This window comes from Artemia franciscana, chromosome 9, assembly GCF_032884065.1.
Source record: "Artemia franciscana chromosome 9, ASM3288406v1, whole genome shotgun sequence".
Lineage (NCBI taxonomy): Eukaryota > Metazoa > Arthropoda > Branchiopoda > Anostraca > Artemiidae > Artemia > Artemia franciscana.
In genome coordinates, this window is record NC_088871.1 from 9,503,932 (window position 1) to 9,519,947 (window position 16,016).

Consider the following 16,016-nt stretch of genomic DNA (forward strand, 5'->3'; position numbering starts at 1 on the left):
TTCATTAAGATCCGATCACTCCTTCGTAAGTTAAAAATAATTCATTTTTCTAATTTTTCAGAATTAACCCTCCCCCCCCGCAGCTCCCCGAAAGAGAGTGGGCCCATTTAGGTTATGTCAATCATGTTTCTAGGACTTGTGCTTATTTTTCCCACCAAGTTTCACCCCAATCCCTCCACACTAAGCGTTTTGCAAGATTTTAAGTTCCCCCCTCAATTCCCCCCAATGTCACCGGATCCAGTCGGGATTTAAAATAAGAGCTCTGAGACACGATATCCTTCTAAACTTCAAATTTCATTAAGATCCGATCACTCCTTCGTAAGTAAAAAATACCTCATTTTTTCTATTTTTTTTAGAATTAACCCTCCCTCCCAACTCACCCAAACAGAGCAGATCTGTGCCGGTTATGTCAATAACGTATCTTGGAGTTCTGCTTATTTTTCCCACCAAGTTTCATCCCGAACCCTCCACACTAAGCGTGTTCCCAGATTTTAGGTTCCCCCTCCAACTCCTCCCAACTTCACCGGATCTGGTCAGGATTTAAAATAAGAGCTCTGAGACACAATATCCTTCCAAACATCAAATTTCATTAAGATCCCATCACACGTTCGTAAGTTAAAAATACTTCATTTTTTCTATTTTTTACGAATTAACCGGCCCCCACTCCCCCCCCCCCCCCAGATGGTCAAATTGGGAAAACGACTATTTCTAATTTAATCTGGTCTGGTCTCTGATACGTCTGCCAAATTTCATCGTCCTAACTTACCTGGAAGTGCCTAAAGTAGCAAAACCGCGACAGACCGACAGAATTAGCTATTGCTATATGTCACTTGGTTAATACAAAGTGCCATAAAAATATAGGCTATCAATGATAGCAACACCGAACCCAGGAACCAGGACTAGGTCCCCTCCCTCTCCCTCCAAAAAATGTTTATCCAACACAAAAAGATGTTTAAAGCATAAAACGTCTGAAATCCAACATTTTATGTATAAAACATTTTATGGTCGGGTGGAGGGGGATACGTGGGAGGATCCTTCCAAGGGGTGGATTTATCACGGGGAAGCGCATTTCCAAAAAGGGGATGCTGGATTTTCCAGCTTTATTTGAAAAAAAAAACATTTTTGGTTACTTTTTAAGTAACCAAAAAATTCGAGGGAAATTAGGCCACCTCCCCCGCCCCTTATTGATCAAAATTGTCCGATCAAAAGTTTGAAAACACAATTTAGCCATACAAAAATAATATGCAAATTTCGTTTTAATTATTCAGTTACGATGAGCCAAAATCAAAATCTACATTAATTCAAATGCGTTCAGAAATTAAATAAAAAAAGTTTGTTTCCGTGAAAGTAAGGAGCGGCATTAAAACTTAAAACGGATAGAAATGACTCCGTATATAAAAGGGGCTGTCCCCTCCTCAACGCCCCGCTCTTTATGCTAAAGTTTTCTATTGTTTTAAAAAGTACAACTGTGACAAAGAGATAAATTTTAGCGTAAGGAGTGGGGGCGTTGATGAGGAGACAGCCCCTTTCATATACTGAACCCATAAAGGAGGATGAAGGGATTAGACCTTCCTGCTCCCCCAAAAAAATTTCTCCAACACAAGAGACGTATTAAAAATACATTTGTTTTTTAAGGTTTCTTTTTGCAACCCCTCCCCCCAGCAAGCCTTAAATGGTATTAAAGTTAAAATAAACCAACCCAAGTTTTTTTTTAAACTTTTAATAGACTTCTAAATTGCATTTTGAGATCCGATGACAGGTTATGGTTTTAAACCGACAAGACCGGAAAGATAACGAATAAAGTTTGTGCGTAATGTATCAAGAAATAATAAATATTAGGGTGGCATTTCGGGTTTGGTCAAAGCACCTGCTATTGAAAGTTGTGAGAGAATTAATAGTAGATCTGAAAACGCTTTGACTGTGTAATTGTTTTGAATATGGGAAGCAATTAATTTTGGGTTTACTGCCAAAGCAATTAATTTACGTGCACGGAATAGTTCGTACAGTCGAGAAAATACTAGGGAAATTATTGAAGAAAAATTATCGTTAATACAAGAAAGTTAGAGAGATCTGGAGTGCGTGTTGATGGGGGATTTTAATGCGAATACCGGTATGGAGGCTGAGATCTTAGATGTGTTGATCCCAGATTTAGGTGATTTTGTCCCAATTTGTTGTAGAATACCACGAAGTAACAAGGATGAAAAAACAAAAATAAATATATGGCGAAGAAAGCTCCTGGCGCTTTGTGGGGAACATGATCTGATGATTACTTGCCTTTCGGGACCAACTCCTAGTGTTGTAGATTATGCGCTAATTAAAACGCAATTTGTACCTGAATCAATTAATATGGGAACATTAGCTTTAGTTAGATCTGATCGTAGAGCTATTAAGCTTCAGCTGAAGGTTGGGCAGTTTCAGGACCGCGTCCCACGAGTAAGAAATTTCTACAATGTGGGGTTTAGAAAAGTAGGTTTAGAAAAACGAATTAGAAATTATTTAACAGATAAGATATTGAGGCATTTAAAAGAGAGCTCTTGGAATCGCATGTAAAAAACAAGTTGAAAGCGTTAGAGGACAATGAAAAAGATGCACATGGTGTAATTATGCAGTTAAATGAAATAAATGAGCAGTTGTGTAGAGTCGTGTGGCCTGCCAAAAAAATATAAAAAAGAATGAGCCATATTTTGATTTGAATTGCAAGTTAATTAAATTAAAAAAAACTATTTTTTAGTAACTGAAAGTAAGGAGCCACATTAAAAGTTAAAACGAGCAGAAATTAGTCCGTGAATAACAGGGGCTGTTCCCTTCTCAACGCCCCGCTCTTTACGCTAAAGTTTGACTCTTTCTCTCAATTCTGCTTTATTAAACAGTAAAAAACTTTAGCGTAAAGAGCGGGGCGTTGAGAAGGGAACAAACTAGTTTTTTATATTTAATTTCTGAACATTTTGAATTAATGCATGTTTGATTTTGGCTCTCCGCACATAAATTATGAAAATGAATTTTGTATATTAATTCTTTTTTTGGCTAAATGGCTTTCTCTTAGTTTTGATCAGACAATTTTGAGAAATAAGGGGTGGGGGAGGAGGCCTAATTACCCTCCAATTTTTTGGCAACTAGAACTTTTAATTTTTATCGAACATTTTTATTAGTAAAAAATATACGTAACTTAAGAATTAACTTGCATAATGAACTTTTATATTCTTATATTTTTATTCCGTATATGAGGGGGTTTATCCCTTCGTTAATACCTCACTCTTTACACTAAAGCTTAAATTTTGTCCCAACTCTTTAAGAATGACCCCTGAATCAGAAAGGCCGTAAAATAAATAGTTGAAATTACTAAAAATACTTTAGCGTAAAGAGCGAGGTATCTAGGAGGAGATGAACCCCTCATATATGTAATAATCTCTGTTCGTTTTAAGTTTTAATGCTATCCCTTACTTTCAGTTGAAAAAACTTCTTCATATTTATTTTTTCATTGATTTTTTATAATAATGCTAGAAAATCCTGCGCCCCCTTCATTGAATTTCTCTTCCCCTGTGACATATTCCTCCAAAGAAAGATCCTCTCGCATATCCCCCTCCCCTCGACCTCCCCCCCAACCCAAAATAGTCCCCCTGAAAAACTGTACACTTCCCAATAACCATTACTGTGTATAAACACTGGTCAAAGTTTGTAACTTGCAGCCCCTCTCCTGGGGACTGAGGGGGAGTAAGTCATCCCAAAGACATATTTATTAAGGTTTTCGACTATGCTGATCGAATTGGCTATCTCAAAATTTTGATCCGTTGACTTTGGGGAAAAAATGAGCGTTGGAGGGGGCCTAGGTGCCATCCAATTTTTTTGGTCACTTAAGAAGGGCCCTAGAACTTTTCATTTCCGTTAGAATGAGCCTATTGAGCCAAATAATATTTTTGGGGGTCTACAGGCAAAACACAACAAATTGGGGGTCCACAATGATATTTTGGGGGTCCATGAAGAAAACAAACTCAGAACGCCCTTTATTTTTAAAATTTCAATTTTCTACTGTAATTTACTGTTCATTTTATATTGTGCGTACTGTTTGATACACCGTCAACACTTAGTTGCAAAGAAAATGAGTGCATGTCTGCATGATGCCCTTACTGTTGTAATAAAAGTAGTTAACCATAGTAAATCAAATTCTCTCCGAGACCACCTTTTTCGTAAATTCTTGTAAGCAAAATGGAGAAAAGTTTGGGCGGATTGTATTACATACAGAGGTGAGATGGCAATCAAAGGGGAAGCGTTTCATTACGCTTTGGGATTCTATTGTTTCCTTTCTTGCTGACACACAACTTGGAGAAAAACTGCTTGCAAATACATGTGATGAGTTTTACTTATAGATATATCTGAAAAATTTAATTCACTTAAAAAACAGTTTCAAGAAAACAATTCTGATCTGATATCTAGTAAAAGTGCTATTGCTACTTTTCTAAGGAAACTACAGCTGTATAAGAATAATATCAGGCGTCGTGCATTTGAACAGTTTCCTTGTTTGGCCTGTGCTAGCATTGATTTGCAAGATGAAGATCTGCATTATATTGTGAATATTTGGAAAATATACATGAGGATATGCAAACTCGGTTTAGTGACCTACTCGGGATGGATATACCGATTTAGGTTTCAATTCCTTTCGAAGTTAATGTTGCCGAAATAGACATATCTTTGCATGAGCCCCTCAACGAAATACAAAGTGATGAAATAATGCATGCAAAATTCAAAGATGAAAAGTACAATATATGGAAAACAACCGACATTGCTACAAAGTACCCTTTGCTTTTCCTATGTCTTATCTTGTTGAAGCGGCATTTAGTCGTGTTTCTCAAATGTTATCGAAAGATCGCAATAGACTTGACATTGTGAAAAGGGGTGATCTTCGACTATCATTAACATCAATAGAACCAAATATAAATAAACTCGCCGAGAAGAATCGACCACTGGGATCTCATTGAATATTAAATTAAAAAAAGTTTATTGTAACGGTAAGTAAGGAGCGACATTAAAACTTAAAACGAACCGAAATTACTCCGCATATGAAAGGGCCTTTTCTCCTCAATGCCTCGCTCTTTACGCTGAAGTTTGACCCTTTCTCTTAACTCTACTTTTTAAAACAGTAAGAAACCTTAGCGTAAAGAGCGGGGCGTTGAGGAGGAAAAGTCCCTTTCATATACGGAGTAATTTCTGTTCGTTTTAAGTTTTAATGTCGCTCCTTACTTTCATTTCAAAAAACTTATTTTTTTTTTATTTAATTTCTGAAAGTTTTGAATTGATGCATGTCTGAATTTGGCTCTCCATACATAAATTATTAAAATATAATTTGCATATTAATTTTTTTTTTGCTAAATGGCTTTCTCTTAGTTTTGATCAGACGATTTTGAGAAATGAGGGGTGGGGAAGGAGGCCTAGTTGCCCTCCAATTTTTCGGTTACTTAAAAAGGCAACTAGAACTTTTAATTTTTAACGAACATTTTTATTTGTAAAACATATACGTAACTTAAAAATTAACTTACGTAACAAACTTTTATATTCTTATATTTTTGATTATATATATGAGGGGATTTGTCCCCTCGTTAATACCTCGCTCTTCACACTAAATCTTAAGTTTTGTCCCAATTCTTTAAGAATAACCCCTGAATCAGAAAGGCCGTAGAATAAATAGTTGAAATTACTAAAAATAATTTAGCATAAAGAGCGAAGTATTTATCTCCTCCTAAATACCTCGCTCTTTGTGGTAACGTATTTTAGAACCCCTAATATGCGTAATAATCTCTGTTCGTTTTAAGTTTTAATGCTTCTCCTTACTTTCAATTGAAAAAAAAATTTCATGTTTATATTTTCATTGCTGTTTTTTTTTAATAGTAATGCTAGAAAATAATGCGCCATTTTCATTGAATTTCTCTTCCCCAATGAAATATTCCTCCAAGGAAAGATCCTCCTATATAGCCCCCTCCCCTGAACCCCACACCCAAACCAAAAAAATTCCCCTGAAAATGTCGGTACACTTCCCAATAACCATTACTGTATGTAAACATTGGTCAAAGTTTGTAACTTGCAGCCCCTCCCCAAAGACGTAGATATGGTAAGTCATCCCAAAGACATAGTTATTATGGTTTTCGACTATGCGGAACAAAATGGCTATCTCAAATTTTTATCCGTTGACTTTGGGAGAAAAATGAGCGTGGAAGATTCCTCCGATTTTTTTTTGGTTACTTAAAAAGTAACCAAAATGTTTTTTTTTTTTAAATAATGCTATAAAATCCAGCAACTCTTCATGAAAATGCTCTTCCCTGTGGTAACTTAACCCATGGAAACATCCTCTCGCGTATCCCACTTCCCCTGACCATAAAATTTTTTATACATTAAACGTTGGATCTCACACGTTTTATACTTTAAACGTCTTTGTGTTGGAGAAATTTTTGGAGGGAGGGGACTGTTTTTCTAACTTGTTTTTCTAAGAAATTTTTTTTCTAGCTTGTAATTCGATTTCCCGAAAATATTTGTCGCACGTTGGGATCCCTCATGATCTTAAAAAGGATCACAACTTAAGTGAAAACAGATCTTTCTTCAAATATAAGTATGCTACAAGAGTAGCCTATGTTTGAGTTGGAATCGTAGCCTATGCAAAAAAAAAATATGGAAGGAATTAACAGCTAGAATTTTTTTATCAGAATGTTTCAATCCAAAATTTGAGATAGCATCCTGCTTTCTATGGCTGTAATGAGAGAAAGGTTAAGATGGATAGGGCACGCTTTGTGGAAAAAGGATGAATTATTACCAAATACAGTCCTTTTTGGCTGGCCGTCTAGGGCTAAACAGAAAGCTGGTCATCCGCGGTTGGTGTGGGAGGATTTCATGAAGAAATATGGGGATTCATGGGGAATATGGGGAGGATTTATATATATATATATATATATATATATATATATATATATATATATATATATATATATATATATATATATATATATATATATATATATATATATATATATATATATATATATATATATATATATATATATATATATATATATATATATATATATATAGCAGGCACGTACGCCAAGAAATTTTTTTTCGGGGGGGGGGGAACCTCGAAACAGCAGATATAAAGTAGCAATTTTTTATTTAGTAATGCAAAAAGCACGTATATCGGAAAATACAGATTAACTTTAATTTGTAGTATTGTAGCGGATGGGGGGAAGAAGACTGGAGCCTCAAAAGTACGTTTTAGGCTCAGGTTGTGTTCATAGCGATTTAGAATCAGTGATTAATCTATTATATCCCACTGAAAGGGAAATTTTAGGGTTAACAGTGCGATATGGGTGTTGCAGGGGGTAGTTCTCCTAATGCAAAAACGTAGATTTTAATGAAAAATAATAGTTTCCAAAATTGATCCATAAAAGCTGTACTTTATCCTGAAAAGGGGGGATAAACGCCCTAGTATCAAGGATAATTCTATTTTGCCGTGGAAAGCAAACTCTCTTAACAAAAAAACAACAACAGTACAATTGCTAATTACTTCAAAGAGGGTAAAAAGTTGGACAGAAAACGTATTAATAATTGGGCAGTGACTTGACCGGATAATTGCATGCTGTAAAATCCCCCAAAAAAGGCTTCACAAATGTATCTAATTCTTAATAAACGTCCTATTTTGCCAGAAATCCCAAGAAACCATTGGGAAATTAAAAATTTCACAAAGTTTCAGGCTAAACAAATGAATTTCAATTAACCTAGGAAATGACAACAAGCTACTGTTGTCGTTTCATGTGCAATTATTTGGTTCCTTGTTGGGTTTAAAATATTCAATAGCATATCACCCGCGAGGCGATTAGTTATCTGATTGTTTCGTACTTAGACAGGGAGATGATTCACAACAGTGCATTTTAATGTCAAAACATCCCAACTCTCATTGAACCGTCAGATAAATAAATAGGGTAATTAACTTGAGTGAAAACAGATCTTTCTTCAAATATAAGTAGGCTATTTTTGAGGTGGATTCGTAGCCTATGCAAAAAGAATTCTGGAAGGAATCCACAACTAGAATTTTTTTTATCTGAATAGTCCAATCAAAATTTTGAGATAGCATCCTGCTTTCTATGGCTCTAATGAGAGAAAGGTTAAGATGGCTAGGGCACGCTTTGCGGATGAAGGATGACAGATTACCGACGATTGTCCTTTTTGACCAGCGGTCTAGGGCTAAGCAGAAAGCTGGTCATCCACGGTTGGGGTGGGAGGATTTCATAAAGAAAGCTTTAAATGAAATGGGAATTTTCTGGGAGAGTGTAAAGAGAGAAGTTTTGAATATATTGGATTGGAAGAGGACTGAGCTTAGCCCTGTTGGCCTCAGAGGGCTTGGTGCTGCGGTAATTTGTTAGTAGTAGAAGTATTTTTTTGTTCAGAATAGTTGAAAGGCCGAACAATTATACCTTTCGAGATACCACGATCCTTCTGGGAATAGGTCTAAGTTATTAAATTTGCCCGTCGCTTACGTAGCCTATTACAGGGAAGTATACATACATATTTTGAATGCGGGAGTATTTTCTGCAAGTGAAATTTTTTACGAGGAGAATTTCCCATGGCAGGTAAGTTACTAGAGGGTAAATTTCTCATGACAAATTTTACACCAGGGGAATTTGCTACAATTCTTACACGAAGTTTTGCCGTAACACCACGATCCTCCTGGGAATATGTCTAAGTCATACATTTTGTCTGTTGCTTACGTAGTCTTTTATAGGGAAGTATACATACATTTTATGAGTGGGGGAGATTTTCTGCTAGTAAAATTTTTCACGGGGAGAATTTCCAATGAGAGGGAAGTTTCTAGGGGGTGAAATTTTCAGGAGAAATTTAACACCAAGGGAATTTGCTAGAATTCTTATACGAAGTTTTACCGTAAAAAGCAGGGCGATGAGGGAGGGACAATCCCTTTCATATACAGAATATTTTCTGTTCTTTTTAAGTTGGAAGATATACTATCAACCATAAGTTGTCGAGCCAGCTCTTACTAGGTTTTATTTCTCGTTTAAATCTCTTTAATTGCATCTTCAAGATAGATCATTGGCAGGTGGTGAGAACTCCTTGATGTGGCTGAATTAGCGCATTGGATGTTTCCTAAATTTGTGAAGATACATTTGTTATATGGTTTTAAGATATATTAAATAAAAAAACATTTTTTTTTACTGAAAGTAAGGAGTGACATTAAAACTTAAAACGAACAGAAATTACTCCATATATGAAAGGGGCTGTTCTCTCTTCAATATCCCGCTCTTTACGCTAAAGTTTGACGCTTTCTCTCCACTCCATTTTTTAAAACATTAAAAAACTTTAGCGTAAAGAGCGGGGTGTTGAAGAGAGAACAGCCCCTTTCATATACGGAGTAATTTCTGTCCGTTTTAAGTTTTAATGTCGCTCCTTACTTTTGGTTAAAAAAAACTTGTTTTTTATTTATTTAATTTCTGAACGTTTTTGAATTAAAGCATGTTTTGATTTTGGCTCTCCACACTGGAATAATTAAAACGAAATTTGCCTATATTTTTTTTTTTGGCTAAATGTTTTTCTCATAGTTTTGATCGGATAATTTTAGAGAAAAAGGAGCAGAGGAGGCCTAGTTACCCTCCAATTTGCGGCTACTTAAAAAGGCAACTAGAACTTTTAATTATTTACGAACGTTTTTGTAACTTACGAATTAACTTACGTAACGAACTTCTATATTCGTATGTTTTTACTACTTATATGAGGGGGTTCGCCCCCTCATGAATACCTCGCTCTTCATACTAAAGCTTATATTGTGTCCCAATTCCTTAAGAATGGCCCCTGAATCACAAATACCGTAGAATAAATAGTTGAAAATACTAAAAATACTTTAGCGTAAAGAGCGAGGTATTAGAAGGAAGTGAACCCCTCATATGCGTAATAATTTCTGTTCGTTTTAAGTTTTAATGCTCCTCATTACTTTCAGTTGAAAAGTTTATCATATTTTTTAAATGCTGGAAAATTCTGCGCCCCCTTCATGGAAATTCTCTTCCCCCATGGAAACTTTTCCCCACAATCGCTCAACCTCCCCCAACCAAAAAATTCACCTGAAAGCATCAATACACTTCCCAAAAACCATTACTACATGTAAACACTGGTCAAAGTTTGTAACTTACAGTCCCTCCCACGGGGACTATGGGGGAGTAAGTCGTCCTCAAAGACATAGTTATTAGGTTTTTCGACTAAGTTGGATAAAATGGCTATCTCAGAATTTTGATGCGGTGAATTTAGGAAAAAAATGAGCGTGGGAGGAGGCCTAGGTGCCCTCCATTTTTTTGGTCACTTAAAAAAGGCCCTAGAACTTTTAATTTCCGTCAGAATGAGTCCTCTGGCGACATTCTCGGACCACTGGGTCGATACGATCACCCCTGGAAAAAATACGGCAAAAAAAAACGAAATTCAACATTTTTGTAGATAGTAGCTTGAAACTTCTACTATAGGGTTCTCTGATACGTTGAATCTGATGGTGTGATTTTCGTTAAGATTCTATCACTCTTAAGGGGTGTTTCCCCTATTTTCTAAAATAAGGCAAATTTTCTCAGTCTCGTAACTTTTGATGGGTATAACTAAATTTGATGAAACTTATATATTTAAAATCAGCATTAAAATTCGATTATTTCGTTGTAACTACTGCTATATAAAATTCCGTTTTTAAGAGTTTCGGTTATTATTGAGCCGGGTCGCTCCTTACTACAATTTGTTACCATAAACTGTTTGATTAAATTTGTTTTAAGCATTTGAAATTCACTCATGTGAGCGTCTTCACCTCAAAGCAGCCCAGTCTTCAAATGACAGCTAAATCTTTCATTCAGAAAAGGGGCGGATCCAAGGAGGGCAAGGGAGCACCCCCCCCATGACATGATGTTGTATTTTTGGTTGGGACAGCTTGCTCTGGTTTGGGCCTGGACGAAAGTAATTTTTCTTTGTAATTGATTTTTAATAGTTGAGTTTTTCATAAATTTTTCAATATTAAGACTGTTTTTTTTTTGTAAACCAGTTTGAAAGAAGATTTTAGTCACTTTGTGCAGTCTTTGTTAAGTTTTACTAATGTCGCATACCGCCAAAAATTATTTAATTAAATTTAGGTTTATCAATGGAATCTGTCCGTATTACTGCAAAAGCCAACTGCAAGGCGAAGATCTTCATTTTGTAGTAACAAGGAGGAGAAATTAAAATCATAACTTCTTTTTACTGTCAAAAATTTGTTTTTGAGTCTGTCTTGCTATGGCACTAAGGCAAAGAAATTGATAGGCCTATCATTACTTTTTTGGTAGTCTGTTTTGGTTTTTTGGGTTTGCTTGTTTTGCAAAGAGGGATGGCTTTTACAACACAGCCTAGTAGTTTTTTAGCGAGTTTGTATAATAGAAAATAAATGCATGAGAAGCGCAAAATTTATTAATTTAAGTTTTTGTGAGAAATGATGGCCATTTTACTGCCTATTTTCATCTAATCAAAGCTCCGCATTATACAACATATCACCTCCTCTGTTCATCTTAAAACATTAAAATAAAGGCCAAACTCTTTAATACTTTAGACTATTTCCTCTACCCTACAACGCATAATTGTTGAGGTTCCCTTTATTTTGCGGGCATTTTTTTGTTTGCAAGTTTATCTAAGCAACCTATTATGCCCTCCCCCAAAGAAAATCCTGGATCTACTATTTTCTCTCTGAAAATCGAATTTAAAATAACAAATTTCAAGACATTAAAATGTCTAATAACCAGACAAAGAGCCTGAGTCATAGATCTCAGCAAAGAGTATCTAAACAGGTTTTTCGGAAGTGACTCAGAAAAAGCAAGTCTCTGACTTGAGAGACCGAGTATCGGGTGCTCGAGAGACCGAGTATTGGGCATGTTGCAATCCAATCAAAGATTCTGCCCGGGATTTAGTCTGTGACCGACAACCGGTGGGTTTACCCATTTAAGGAAAATTTTGAGCCATATCAATGTTTTTTTTTCAAAATTTAGGAAATGTATTTGCACATCTTTAAAACCTTATAAAATGGAATTGAGCAAAGTTATGAAGCTGAAAACAAATTTGGGTAAAATTCTAGTTAATTGACATCCTGCTATCTTGGAAAGGATTTAGGCTAGGAAAATGGGTAAAATTCTAGTTAATTGACTTCTAGCTATCTCAGAAAGGGTTTAGGTTAGGAAAATGAAAGTTTCAGGAATGAATCTACAGACTAAAGTATGTCCCCAGAATGTGTTTTGAAGCAACTACCTCCACTCCTTCTCCCTCTAGAGGGCCTTTAAAATTAGTTTGATGACCTTTAAAAATATATGTGTTATAAAAGTGAAACTTTGCAAAATAGATCTTCTGCTTAATTGAAGTACAACAAATTTGGTAAAATTTTAGTTGATTGACGGTTAGGTTAAGAAAAAAAAACCTTCAAGGATGGGTCTACAGGCTAAAGTATGTTCAAGGAAGGTATTTTGAAGTACCTACCTCCTCTCCTTCTCCCTCTAGAGGGCCTTGACCTTTGATGACCTTCAAAAATATGTCAGTAATAAAGTGAAACCTTGGAAAATAGGTCTTCTGTTTGAATGAAGTACAGTAAAATTGTTTTCAGCTTCACAACTTTGTCCAATCCCAATTTATAAGGTTTTAAAGATATGCAAATACATTTCCTAAATTTTGAAAATAAACATTGATATGGCTCAGAATTCTGCAGACTGATTATTATCTGATATAGATCCAAATTCTTGAGTATGTATTGGCAGATAGATAAGTGCCAAATTCTAAGCCATATCAATGTTTTTTTTTTCTAAATTTAGGAAATGTATTTGTATTTCCTTGAAACCTCATAAATTGGGATTGAGCAAAGTTCTTCTATTTCAGCAAACAAGGACTTTTAAGTCAAGACTATTCAGCTTTTTTTTCCTTTTGACTCACTCTGTGAGTTGAAATGAGCTACTGCAATGGTTGCTTCTTATTCATCTTGAATCTGTTTAGATATCTTATCTTACAGTGAATCTTTTGATTCTAGAAGTTTAAAAATCATAGGATATACATTGAGTTCTGTGCTCTGTGTGCAGGCACGGTCAGCTAGGCTCTTAGCTGATAGTGAGATTTTGTGGTGTTTGAAGGACTTTAACAGTTTGCATTGCAGGGTATACTATGCACACATCAGTATACTAAATTCAAATAGGCAATGGTCAATTGTTTCATTTTTTATATTGCAATGTCTGCAAAGAGAGGATGAGAGAATTGAGCCACTTGAATTAAGAAACTGATATAAAAACGCCTGATAATTTAGCCTGTTTGAACCAGACCAAATTACCTTAATTACCTTAATTTGCACTTTGGAGCAAATTAGTTGCAAGAACTGTGATGCTCTGTAGTTGATGATGGCGATAGATCTGGTTGCTGTGCTAAGGTCAAGCGACAAACCATAGGGACTAGAGTGTGCTGGAGAGTTGCAATTTAAGCCCACTTGTTAACAGTGATCACATGGTAGGTATGGTTCAAGGACCATTCTCCAGCAATTTAGAGTTGGCACCACCACACAACAGCAACTTTGGATAGAGTGTGTGAGATGGTTGGGTATGACAAGCCACATCATCCTCCAAGCTAACTCTCTATTGTCTTCCACGACTGTTATGGTAGTGAGGGCTGGGAGGGGTTTTCCCACTGGAATCTCCATGGTTTGGCCTCCCATTCCTTGTCAAGCCTCTTTTTGAATTCCTCGGGCGAGGTTGCCAAGACTGTCTCTTGGCTTAGTTGGTTCCAATCATTCACCACTCACTGGCTGAAAAAATCTTGTCGGACTTTGGTGTTAACACTGGATTTGAAAAGCTTTTTGGAAAGTCCTCGTGTTTGCTTTTGGTGGGGAGAGAAAGTGAACAGCTTCTGATCTGCTTGCTGGAGGTACCCGTAGGTGAGCAGCATGTCGTTACGCCTATGCTGAAAAACGAGTGTTGGGAGGTTAACAGATTGTAATCTTCTGCAGTAGGGCTGACTGTGTAAACTGTCGATGCATTTGGTGGCTCTCCTCTGGTCACCCTTAACAAGCTGGATGTCACTCTTGTAAAAAGGACCAGCAAGGCATGTTCCAAAATCTAGGATTTGCCTGACCAGAGCTTTATATAATTTCAGAAAAACTGTGGAGGATTGACTACTGACAGTTCTTTTCAGGAGTCCCAAATTTGCATTTGCTTTCGAAACTGCTTTGGCAGTGTGCTTGTGGAATTTTAAGCTGTCATCCAACAGGACTCCCAGGTCTCTACCACTACTAGAAGTAGGAATCAAGACTGTCGATGACGTTTTGCCGTTGTACATAGTGTACTGGTGCTGCAGATTACCACGGCCGAAATGAAGAGTGACGCACTTTGAGATGTTGAAGGACAGAAGCCATTTATCTGCCCATGCTTGAATTTGGTTGAGATCGGCTTGTAGGCTAATGTTGTCCGCGGTACCAAATAGCTTGGAGTCGTCAGCGTAAAGAGTCAAATGGTTTTTTGTTTCAGCTACCAGGTCATTGATATAGATGAGGAATAAGGTCGGTCCGAGGACAGTTCCTTGAGGGACGCTGCTCAGAACTTGGCAAGGTGTTGAATAGATCTTTTCTCCATCCGTGGTAAAGAGCCGAACCTTTTGCATTCTGCCACCAAGGAAATCCATTAGCCAGTCGACTAGTTTTTTATCAATGCCCACGACTGTAAGTTTGGAGCGCAAACGAATATGGGGGAATTTGTCGAAGGCTTTGGCAATGTCTAGTAGAATTAGGTCGACAGGAAATCCTCTGTCAAGAAGCTGAGTAATTAGCTCATAAGTTTCGAGTAGGTTGGTTTCAACTGATTTCCTGGGAAGAAAACCATGTTGTTTGTCCAAGATAATGCTGTTGGAAACTAGGTGCTTGAGAAGTGCGTCGTTAACAATTCTCTCTAAAACCTTAGCGACAGAAGACGTAAGGCTTATAGGTCTGTAGTTTTCAGCTTTAGACCAGTCACCCTTTTGAATATGGGTGTAACATAAGCAGTCTTCCATTGTGAGGGAACAACTCTGCAGTTGTTCTATGATAATTGTTCTATGTAGTTGTTCTACAAAAAATTCTATGATAATTTTTTGAAAGGTACTTATTGGTGAAGGGAGAGAAATTTGTTTTTTCTTATTTAGCATTACCTTTAATAGTCCCCAGTAACAAATGCCTCTAATGAGGATTGGTGTCCCACTTGGTCAATATTTTGAGCTTTTTTGCAGTTTTGTCTGCCTGGTGGTATCAGTTATACCTTAGTAGCCTGGAACATACTGAAGGTATATTCTTGTGCCTGTTGAAGCAAGAATATCAATAATGCTAAGACAATATAATGTGGTTATATCCATCTTATACTGAGAAACTGAGTGTAGAAGGTCTAGCCTTGACAGAGTCAAAATAATCAATAATATTCTGTAAATTAGGAGTCAAAGGTTGATTATTTTTAGGTGTTCTAATGCCATAATAATGGAATATAAGTCTGCAGACATAGATACACTATCATACATTCTCTTACCCATAACACTATTAAGGAGTGGGAGAAAAGCTCTACTTGTCACCTTCTCATTAATTTTAGACCCATCAGAAAAAATTGGGAAAGGGTTTTTATATGTAATTGTGTTAAATTCTCCTATTTTTTTCTGAATGAAAGCAATAGGGGTAACTTCTTTAGTCCACTTTGTGAAATTAGTGTTTATCATGGGGGTTGACCAACTCCATGGGGGGGGGATTGGTGCAATAGACTTTGATGGCACTGGGTGTTTTTTCTGGGTACTGGCAAATTCGTTTGCAATGCCTCTATTTATGGATAGATTTCTGAACCAGTTATGCAGGGTATATGAGCTATTGGCTTCATTTTTTATCAGATAATTTATAATAATAATAATAATTTATTTGTTACCCGCTTGTTTTGACAAATTAAGCGGAGTAAAAACATTAAGGAAAGAAAAACGAAATAACACAAACAATACAATTAATACAGTCT

At 36.4% G+C, this 16,016-nt stretch overlaps 1 protein-coding gene and 1 long non-coding RNA gene across 5 annotated transcripts in view; one reads left to right on the forward strand and one right to left on the reverse strand.

Annotated features, from left to right (window-relative positions):
- Nucleotides 1–13,724, reverse strand: part of LOC136030972 (uncharacterized) — a 38,357-nt gene extending 24,633 nt beyond the window's left edge. Inside the window, exon 1 of one of the 2 annotated variants that reach the window (XR_010618406.1) lies at nt 13,349–13,724. This is a non-coding gene — a long non-coding RNA (uncharacterized LOC136030972). Of the gene's footprint in view, nt 1–12,504; nt 12,641–13,348 lie in introns of those variants that run through there. The other variant, XR_010618407.1, reaches the window with a different exon arrangement.
- The window catches only part of LOC136030971 (uncharacterized), a 56,118-nt gene that overhangs the window by 2,532 nt on the left and 37,570 nt on the right, over nt 1–16,016 (forward strand). The window contains exon 1 of one of the 3 annotated variants that reach the window (XM_065710121.1): nt 14,860–14,978. The exons of the other annotated variants lie outside the window; for them this stretch is intronic. Within the exon in view, the coding sequence (XP_065566193.1) occupies nt 14,894–14,978 (85 nt within the window). The 5' untranslated portion in view covers nt 14,860–14,893. Of the gene's footprint in view, nt 1–14,859; nt 14,979–16,016 lie in introns of those variants that run through there. 3 annotated transcript variants of the gene reach the window in all.